Below are 11,194 nucleotides of genomic sequence, written 5' to 3' on the forward strand. Positions count from 1 at the left end.
ATTTTTAACTAAAATATGAGTCTATAATCTCAAATAATGCAAAATCCAGCCACATATTTGTTTAGAGCTGTTTTGGCTTGTAAAAAGTGATCTGTGCAGATTTCTCAACTGATTCAGACCAGACCACTTTTTCACTGGAGGAAGCGTTATTGTGGATTATAGCCATATTTTAGTTAAAAACGTCTTAATGACGTATTTGTTTTTTACAAACATGCAGTGTTTGTCTTTTCAAGATGTGAACTGATGGACTGGAGTGGTGTGGATTACTTGTGGATTATTGTGATGTTTTTATCAGCTGTTTGGACTCTCATTCTGACGGCACCCATTCACTGCAAAGGATCCATTGGTGAGTAAGTGATGAAATGACACATTTCTCCAAATCTTCTTAATGAAAAAAAACAAACATACACACACTCAAATAAATTTGAACATTAGTGCACATTATAACTGTAAAGAAAACAAATTCTGTTTTGAAGATCATTTTCGTTTGCATTTTGATAATTAAAATTTCCTGACATTTCCAAGTTTTCAATAAGAAACTGTGCATGAAAAATATATTCAGTTTAAAAATTCCCTTTTGCATTGTGATATTATTTTCGTGAGAATTATTGCAATGCAAAAACATTTTAGGATTATAGACTATAACAATAAAATAAAAAAAAAAAGAGAAAATTACAAAAACAAAAGAGATAATATTCATTTTGGTAATAATTGTTTATTTTCAAGTGTTCTGTTTGCCATTTCTTCTCATTTCATACATGATTTTGTAACAAGGTTATAATGTAATTATCTTTATAAAAGATTATTTTCCACATAACTTTAGTTCAACTGTCTTTAAGCTGATTTAAACAGAAATTACCCATAACATTACGAAATATGATCAATCTGTTTTGCTTCCCTTTCACCGTATAATAATTTTTATTAAGCCATAAACAATATTAGAATATTATTATATAATGCCTAAATGTACTTCATATACTTATGAATAAAATATGCATCTATTTAGCATTATAAATAAATACTGCTTGTTAATGACTTACGGTAAGTTAACAATTTTTTTTTTCAGAGTTATGTGCCTTTTTGCTTTATAATCATTTTTAAGCTATAAACAATATCATAATAACATCGCTATATAATGCTTCAATATCTCACATACATTAACTAATAATCTATTTAGCATTATATATTTAATATTGCTTTTTAATGACTTAATGAAAGTTATTACACACAATTCTTGTTTCAGTGTCATGCGTTTATTCCAGATAAATTATTAGCAGCCCTTTATATCACACCTGGATTTCAGATGTCCTTTATCTGTGCTGTTTTTCACAAACTATTGTGTTTCCAGATTCAATTTGTACTGATGCGTGAAAAAAAAAAAAAAAAAAAAAAAAATCAACAGTTGTTGTCATAAATGATCGATTTCCATTTACACTTCACTTAAAAAGTCTAAAATGAAGAAAGGCGAATAGCCAAAGGCACGTTATTATTAGGTAGAATGGTAATCACGTCAACTAAAAAGTGTTTAAAAAGTACAGTAGTGACCCTAAAATAAAAAATGTAAGTGGGTAACAATCTGGAAATTGAATACCTTCATTCATCACCTGGTAAGACATTCTGGATCCAACATCACGTTACCGCAGCCGGACACACAATAAAACGCCTATAACCATCTTTTCTGAAATCACAGCAAACCGGATGATTTCACTGAATGACAAAGTAAGGAAAAATGAGGAGAAAGGGAAAAATCAACCTGGAAATATGATGAATTCTGTGAAACAAATCCAGATCAAAGAAAAGAGGCATTCCCACAAATCCAATTCCTGTGTAACTGTTACTACAAATGCTAACTGGCCAGAAACCGAAGTGTCTCTGCACACACACACTGAAGGCCATAGAGATGATGCTCATGTTTGTGTAGTTTTATAATGCTTTTGCGAATTCTCGAAATAACTGAGAATTCCCAAAGGACTGTATGAAGATACGAAGTGTCTCTGTACCAGATAAAGTCTGTGTTGAAGTGATTTTTAATGAATTACGGAGGCTTAAATTGCAGCAGCTTGTCGGCGAGTGCATCGGGGAGCTTCTAAATCACAGGCGTGTTTGTGTCTTCTCACTGAAGTAGTGTAAAAATCCACTTCGGTGTCACGATTCTTCACTTGCTCGCTTCCGCGACTGATCGCCCCTGCGAAACGAGTGGTCAGGAGAAGTTAGTCATGTGTTTTGGCATAATTTACAGATACAGCTTGATTTGCAAACAGCGGTACCTGGAGAAACCGTTCTGAGAAAGATCCATTTGCAGCTTTTTGTCTTGAGCCGCGTAATACGGGAGCTGAGATTCAAGAGCAGGAGGTTCGATCTGAGGAATGAATCTAGAAAACAGAGCCGGAGCAAGAGGAACCCAGTCTGGAAGACAAAAACAACATTTGGTTATAAGATCTCTGAACAGCGTTTTGATTCAGTAACTTTTTAAAACGCATTTATAGGGCTGTCAGTGAATTGACGCATTCAACTGAATTAATTGCAGGTGTCTTTACAAGTCAAGAGAATGTTTTATTTTCATGTGACTAAAGTCTATCAGTTGAGTCATTTATCATGTTTTGGGAAATTAAAAATTAAAATAAAAATTGGAAATTAAAAATAAAAACTATCATCTTTCCATCTATCATGCTAAACTGCTTTTAAAAATAAAAATATATTTTATAATATATTATTAAAATATTACAAATTTATATTACACACTTTATTACACATAAATAAATGTTCTCAAGTTATTTAAATAAGCAAATATATATATAATAAAATAAAAATATAAAATGTAACTGCATTATATAAGAACATAAAAATGGCATTATATATATATTATATATATATATAAATAAAATGTCATTTATATACATCATATATTTATAATATTTATTTATATATTAATATATCATTTATAGTTATTTATATAAGTAAATAAATATATAATATGTACAAAAAAAAAAATATATATATATATATATATTTTTTTTTTTTTGCTTTGTTTTGTTTTGTTTTGTTTTTTTTTTGTTTGGTAGATGTAATTGCATTATATAAGAACATTAAAACAAATGGCATTTTTAATATTTTAATATTTTTAAAGAAAATAAGCACAAAACACTTTTCAATCAAAACATTTCACATAATCAAGTTTATGGTTTCAATTATGAAACAACAATTACATTGTTGTAACTGAATACAAGTAGTAGTCCTGGTTGTCAAACTTTGTGGAACAGGTTCTTAGTCAAAAATAATTAAAGGAGAAAAATGAAGTGAGTTCTGAGAAAACCTCCACCATCGTTTGCTTGCAGATGCCTTGTTTTGATATTTTGTATGCAATCATGCAATTAAATTTAATTGTGAATTAAGCATCCAAATACTTTTTTAGGCCACTATAAATATTTTTTTTTTTTAAATCATTTTAAATATTTTTTAAATATTGTTTTCAAAGGAAGTAGCTACATGAAAAACAAAACACATATAACAGAGATATTTTGTACTGGAGAATGTTTGGTTAGGCAAATGCTGCATGCAAACAGAAGGACGAGCCAATGGCGGTGTCATTTTGACAAAACAAAGTCAATGTAACTGTGAACACAGATCAGTAGCCGCAGCTCTGTTCAGAATAACAAAGACAGAGCGATGCATACGGACATTTATACAAAGAGTTAACCTACACATGCATAAAAACCAAAATAAAAGAAAAATCTTCTCACCTGGCCGGAGGGCATAAAGACCTTTCACAACACTCGCCATAGTTGATGGTTTGACTTGAAACGGCATGGAATGAGCCTTTTTAAGAAGAGCTGGGAAATAAATAATACTTGAATTAATTCATTTACAAAATCTATTGCAAAGAAGACTTTGATTGATTTGCACTCACGCAGTAATGTGCCGACGTGTTTCTCTGCTACATGATCTGAGAACAGCTTCATGAGATCGTCCCGCAGGTCTCGGTTCAGCTTTGTTTCAATGTAGAACTTGTTCTTTAACAAAATTGGGTTAAAATGCAGATAAATGAATACAGAATTCAAATGATCTGACAAAACATGGAAAGTGTCATGTTAACAGTTATATGCAACAACACAGTTTTTACCATATAGATGAAGACGGGAACGATGCAGTGCAGGGCGGCTGTGTACTGCGTCAGAGCCAGGTTAAAGTTTTCAATTAAATGTTCCGGTGGGCTGGCCTTCAGAAAAGATGGGACAGCATTTTATTAATTTTTAGGTATTTATTATAAAAAAAAAATCTGAAAACATTTATAGAAACTTATTACATTAATAAAAAGTAATTTTTATGACCACATTTTTAATGACAATTTATCTTCAGTTTAGGCATTTGTTGTTTGCTTAAAAAAAAAAAAAAAAAAAAACAACAACAAAAAAAAAACACACAAAATACAAAGTGATTGAAAATGCATACAAATATTAAAACAACAGAAAATAAATAAAATTAATAAAAAGTTATTAAAGTGTTTTATGAATACATTTTAATAAAAAAAGCTTCTTTGCTTCTTTTTTTCTAAAAAACATAAAATAAATGTTATTTAAAAATGTGATAAAAGTGACATTTTAGTAACATTTTTGAAAGAAAACAATACAAATCTAACAAAGCAATACAAATCTAAAAAAAAAAAAAAAAAAATAAAAAAAATTAAATTAAATTAACAATAAAAAAAAAGAATTTTATGAACATTTTTTTAAATGACAAATGATATTTAATTTCTGCTTTTTTTCTGAAAAAATATAAAAACATTAGCATAACAGGAAATTAACAGTTTGTGAAAAAAAATTATGGACATATTTAATGAAAAATTACATGCATTTTAGACATTTATTTTGCTTCTTTTAAAAACCAAAAAGTCTTGACAAAATTTTAAAAATAACAATAATCAAAACGTGTGAATAAAGATGACTTCATTTACTTTTTTTAAACTAATGCATGTATTATTTTTATTGTATTTTTTTTTATCATATTTTGCCATGCAAATCTATGCATAAATCACAAACATCATATGATTATGAAATAGTGATTTCATTGTGGTAGTATGTGATTTAAAAGCTCACTTTATTTACCCAAAACAAAAGCAATACATACAGGTTTAAATGTGTCTATACACTGACCTGTAGCTTAGAAGACACTTGCTCTAGATGAGACGTGATCTTCCACATCAGGTCATTGTACAGCAGCTCTGAGTGCTGTTGGCACACGCACTTATAAACGTGACTGAGGAAGAAAACAGAAAGACGCATTAAAACATACGAGCAGCATGTTCTGACTCATTCAGGACTGATGGAGCACAAACCTGTAGATCTGTTCGTATGAGATGGAGATGTGGTCCATCGGGCTTTGATTGAGCAGATGCTCAATGGCTCTCTCTAGTTTTGGCCAGTAAACCGTCCTGTATTCTTCTGCTGTCATCGCGTTCAAGACTAGGCATCGTCAAACAAACAGAAGCAACACACACGTGACATTTGCGGCTGAATGAGGCTTTTACTCTCTATGGCTTACAAAAAACACATTTTGGCAGTACCACGACAGTGATGGTATCAGAAAGTAATACAGTATTGCAGTAATATAATATAAATATACAAAATAACACATAAATAAATATATAATAAATAAATAATACAATTACAATTATTTATTTTGCTTTAAAACAACAATGGAAAAATCAATAAAAAAAAATGTAATAAAATAGAAAACTGATAAATAAATAAAAAATTAATTATAATTAATTTTTATTAAATTCTATTTAATTTAAGCATTATTATTGTACTTTATATAAATAAAAATTAACAAAACATGTTTTTAGAATTTTTAAAAAAGAAAACTAATACGATTAAATCAAACAAAACAAAAAGCTATTTTTAAAAACACATTTTAATACCAAATTACATTCATTTAGACGTTTAATATTTTGCTACTTTTACAAATAACATTTAATTTAGACAACTTATTTTGCGATTTTATTTAAAAAAAATATACAAATGAATTAAAAGTTTATATCAGTATATTATATTTATGAGGCTTTTACTAAACTATTCTCCACGCTTAAATAAAAACTGCCTTTTGGCAGTACCACAGTACAGTGAAGGTATCAGGAGGTAATACAGTATTGCAGTAATCACAAATATATAAAACAACAAAGAAATAAACATAAATAATGTGTAAATAATTAACAATATATATTATTTTGCTTTAAAACACCAATGATAAAAAAAAAAAAATCTAAAAACGTTAATAAAATACAAAATGGATAAATTATTAAAAGTAATTTTATGAACCCATTTTATTTTATTTAAGCATTTAAAAGCTATTTAAAATTAATAAAAAAAAAGAAAACTTAAATTAAAAATTAATTCAAACCAAACAAAAAACAACTTTTAAGAACACATTTTAATAACAAATTACATTTTAGACAATATTTTGCTACTTTTACAATTTACATTTAATTTTGGCATTTATTATTTTGCTACTTTTATTATAAAAACAATATACAAATGAATTAAAAGTTTATATCAGTATATTATATTTATGAGGCTTTCACTAAACTATTCTCCACGCTTAAAAACTGCCTTTTGGCAGTACCACAGTACAGTGAAGGTATCAGGAGGTAATACAGTATTGCAGTAATCACAAATATATAAAATAACAAAGAAATAAACATAAATAATGTGTAAATAATTTAAAAAATATATTATTTTGCTTTAAAACACCAATAATAATAAAAAAAAATCTAAAAATTTCTAAAAACGTTAATAAAATACAAAATGGATAAATTATTTAAGTAATTTTATGAACCCATTTTATTTTATTTAAGCATTATTATTATATAATATATAAAATAAGGTATTTAAAATGAATAAAAAAGAAAACTTAAATTAAAAATTAATTCAAACAAAAAAAAAAACAACTTTTAAGAACACATTTTAATAACAAATTACATTTTAGACAGTATTTTGCTACTTTTACAATTTACATTTAATTTTGGCATTTATTATTTTGCTACTTTTATTCTAAAAACAATATACAAATGAATTAAAAGTTTATATCAGTATATTATATTTATGAGGCTTTTACTAAACTATTCTCCACGCTTAAATAAAAACTGCCTTTTGGCAGTACCACAGTACAGTGAAGGTATCAGGAGGTAATACAGTATTGCGGTAATCACAAATATATAAAATAACAAAGAAATAAACATAAATAATGTGTAAATAATTTAAAAAATATATTATTTTGCTTTAAAACACCAATAATAAAAAAAAAATCTAAAAATTTCTAAATACGTTAATAAAATACAAAATGGATAAATTATTTAAGTAATTTTATGAACCTATTTTATTTTATTTAAGCATTATTATTATATAATATATATATAAAAAAGGTATTTAAAATTAATAAAAAAGAAAACTTAAATTAAAAATTAATTCAAACAAAACAAAAAAAAACAACTTTTAAGAACACATTTTAATAACAAATTACATTTTAGACAATATTTTGCTACTTTTATTCTAAAAACAATATACAACTGAATCAAAAGTCTATATCAGTATATTATATTTATTTGAATGTATGAAATATTTACATTTATAAAACATTTTAGAAATATTATACTTAAAATATCAAATAATATGATGTATATAAATAATCATACGTACATAAAGAGAGAGAGCGATTTAAATGGCTTTAAAGGGACTTTGAAATATGTTTACCATGGTACCCAAGTTCCAGTACCATGGTGTTACCATCTAACCCGTCACTGTACCGTGGTGTTCCGTAGTGTTTGTGTGGCGGCAGGTCCAGTGGTGTAACTTACGGAACTTGGAGGTCGAGTTGAGCAAGAGTGCGGCGCCGTTAGCCGCAGATGTGGCCGAGCTGTCGGACTCACAGGTGTCGCTGCTGGAGTCAGAATCCACACACACCTGCGCAGGTGAACACACACTCACACCCTCCGCTCGACAGTTATGATTATCATCCTCAATCCGCTCCAGCGCGTCCTCCTCCATCTCCTCCATCCCCTCCATCCTGCTGCCGCACTGAGGGAACTTTAACAGTCCATGTCAGGTCAAACCCTCTTCAGCTGATCGATAATCGACGCATGTTTACGACTTCACTTTCACTCCTGTTTATGTTGTCAATCCGAAGCGAGATGCGACGCGGACTTCCGTTAAAAGGCGGACGTGTCAAAAGAACAGTCCGCATGTCAAAATAACAGTCCGTCGCCGGCATAAATATCGAATATTTTTTTGTTTGTGTGTTTAACCACAGTATTAATTTCTTGCTATCCCTTAAACATAAAATTAAGTTTAATATCTTGCTTTCTCTACTGCAATTTTCTGACCTTTAAACAATTAATTGTTATCTTAAGTCTTAATGGATTTGCTATGTAGCTATGATAATTAAACGTCATTATTATTTATTTAGCTTTAAAAACAATACAAAATTATTTTAAATAATTATAAATATTATATATGTGTCAGAATACATTATTTTTGTTATTGTAATTTTTTTAGCACTTGTACATGTATTTACACTGCACTTACAAATTGCATAAATAATGTTATGAGATTAATGTTTTAAATATAAAAACTGATATATATATATATATATATATATATATATATATATATATATAAAAAAATATGAAATGACAGAGAAAACATAGATGTACAAATGTTTTTATACATTTTATAAATAAAACATAGTTAATTAAGTTAAACTACAAACTCGATCATTATGCACAATGTTTCCATCTAACATTAATATGAGGTGCAGTTCGTTATATAACATTATATTTTTTTCGCTTATTTTATTTTAGTTCAAACTGATTCAATTGAGTGAGTCATTTACGCTGGAACCGTTCCGATTGATTCAAACTCAAACTCGTGACTTCGATCATTCACATTTCAAGCGACTTACTATCAAAACCAGTCCAAAAGAGAAAGAATCATGGTATTTCGACATAACTTGTAATGATTTTAAAAAGCATGTAGTGATGGGGTGAAACAGAGCTGTTTGAAACTCTGAATCAGTTACTGCGTCGCAAATGATTCACTGTTTCGAATCGCTCAAATCGGGTCGCGTATCGCGAATCATTTGATTCAGATCGGGAATTTAGAGCGCTATCGCGAATCATTTGATTCAGATCGGGAATTTAGAGCGCTATCGCGAATCATTTGATTCAGATCGGGAATTTAGAGCGCTGTCGCGAATTATTTGATTCAGATCGGGAATTTAGAGCGCTATCGCGAATCATTTCGGAGTGCGTCGCAAATGATTCACTGTTTCGAATCGCTCAAATCGGGTCGCGTATCGCGAATCATTTGATTCAGATCGGGAATTTAGAGCGCTGTCGCGAATTATTTGATTCAGATCGGGAATTTAGAGCGCTATCGCGAATCATTTCGGAGTGCGTCGCAAATGATTCACTGTTTCGAATCGCTCAAATCGGGTCGCGTATCGCGAATCATTTGATTCAGATCGGGAATTTAGAGCGCTATCGCGAATCATTTGATTCAGATCGGGAATTTAGAGCGCTGTCACGAATCATTTCGGAGTGCGTCGCAAATGATTCACTGTTTCGAATCGCTCAAATCGGGTCGCGTATGGCGAATCATTTGATTCAGATCGGGAATTTAGAGCGCTATCGCGAATCATTTGGTTCAGATCGGGAATTTAGAGCGCTGTCACGAATCATTTCGGAGTGCGTCGCAAATGATTCACTGTTTCGAATCGCTCAAATCGGGTCGCGTATGGCGAATCATTTGATTCAGATCGGGAATTTAGAGCGCTGTCGCGAATCATTTGATTCAGTTTGGGAATTTAGAGCGCTGTCGCGAATCATTTGATTCAGATCGGGAATTTAGAGCGCTATCGCGAATCATGTCGGAGTGCGTCGCAAATGATTCACTGTTTCGAATCGCTCAAATCGGGTCGCGTATCGCGAATCATTTGATTCAGATCGGGAATTTAGAGCGCTATCGCGAATCATTTGATTCAGATCGGGAATTTAGAGCGCTGTCGCGAATCATTTCGGAGTGCGTCGCAAATGATTCACTGTTTCGAATCGCTCAAATCGGGTCGCGTATGGCGAATCATTTGATTCAGATCGGGAATTTAGAGCGCTGTTTGGAATCATTTCGGAGTGCGTATGGCGAATCATTTGATTTAGGTCGGAACTTCGGAGCGGGTCCGCAAATTATTTGATTCATAGATCTTCGGGTTCGCAAATCTTTTGATTCATATCGGAACTTCTTAGCGCGTATTGCGAATCATTTTGGATCGGTTCGCGAATCATTATTCAAATCGGCACTTTGGATATTGCTAATCATTTGATTCAGATCTGGACTTCAAAGGGGGTTGTCAATCTTTTGATTCAGATCATGATTCGGAGCGTGTTCGGAAACCTTGATTCAGATCGGGACTTTGTGGGAAAATAAATACATAAATAAATTTACACTTTAAGAGAACGAATAGTTAGGAAACAAATTATAATTAAGTTATTTTCCTACACTCTAAAAAAAAGTTGGGTAATTCTTAAGGTTTATTGGGTTATTTCTACAATAATGCAGTTAGTTAGGTTAAATTTTATATTTCAATGGTCAATCAGAGCAACTGAGACAGACCAAAATGTGATAGGTTAATATATCTTATTATAAAATAATAACAAAATAAATAAAAAAATATTTATGAGCACAAAATGTTTTATGAACACAAAAATTATATTTAAGTCACTATTAATGTATTTTTATAAACAAAGATTAATAATAATGTACTTTAGGTCTTAATAAATTTGTTGTAGACTTAGGTTGTCTTAAGCTCTTTGTAAACACACTTACCTGCAACAATGTTAATGTAAGATTTACAACTATTTATATATTCAAACAGGCGTTTTCTGCCAAAATAATCTGCAAAGTCAGTTATATAATCAATTATTTAATCAAAGATTATTTACTTACTAATAACACTAAATTATTGCTAGTTGCCTGCAGTCCAGGCTCATTGAGATGCTCCTTAAAGACTTTTAGTCATCTATTATATCCTTTAACTTGAAATTATAATTGCAATTTGCTTTAATAAACTACATAAATAGAAAACACCTCATAATTCAAACATGCAAAAAATATGCAATAACCTATGCAACTATGGTCAGGCCTACACA

The 11,194-nt window shown here is 30.1% G+C and overlaps 1 protein-coding gene across 1 annotated transcript; it reads right to left on the minus strand.

Moving 5' to 3' along the window:
- Positions 1-1,375: 1,375 nt before the first annotated feature.
- cacul1 (CDK2 associated cullin domain 1) lies at positions 1,376-8,194 on the minus strand. The gene is made up of 8 exons (XM_051126871.1): positions 7,850-8,194; positions 5,333-5,459; positions 5,151-5,253; positions 4,121-4,216; positions 3,908-4,010; positions 3,741-3,830; positions 2,268-2,406; positions 1,376-2,185 (listed from the first exon to the last, which is right to left on the minus strand). The coding sequence occupies exons 1-8, from the start codon at positions 8,055-8,057 to the stop codon at positions 2,146-2,148; spliced, it is 906 nt and encodes a 301-aa protein (XP_050982828.1). The 5' UTR covers positions 8,058-8,194; the 3' UTR covers positions 1,376-2,145.
- Positions 8,195-11,194: the final 3,000 nt, after the last annotated feature.

The sequence above is a fragment of the Labeo rohita genome, chromosome 13, assembly GCF_022985175.1.
Source record: "Labeo rohita strain BAU-BD-2019 chromosome 13, IGBB_LRoh.1.0, whole genome shotgun sequence".
NCBI lineage: Eukaryota > Metazoa > Chordata > Actinopteri > Cypriniformes > Cyprinidae > Labeo > Labeo rohita.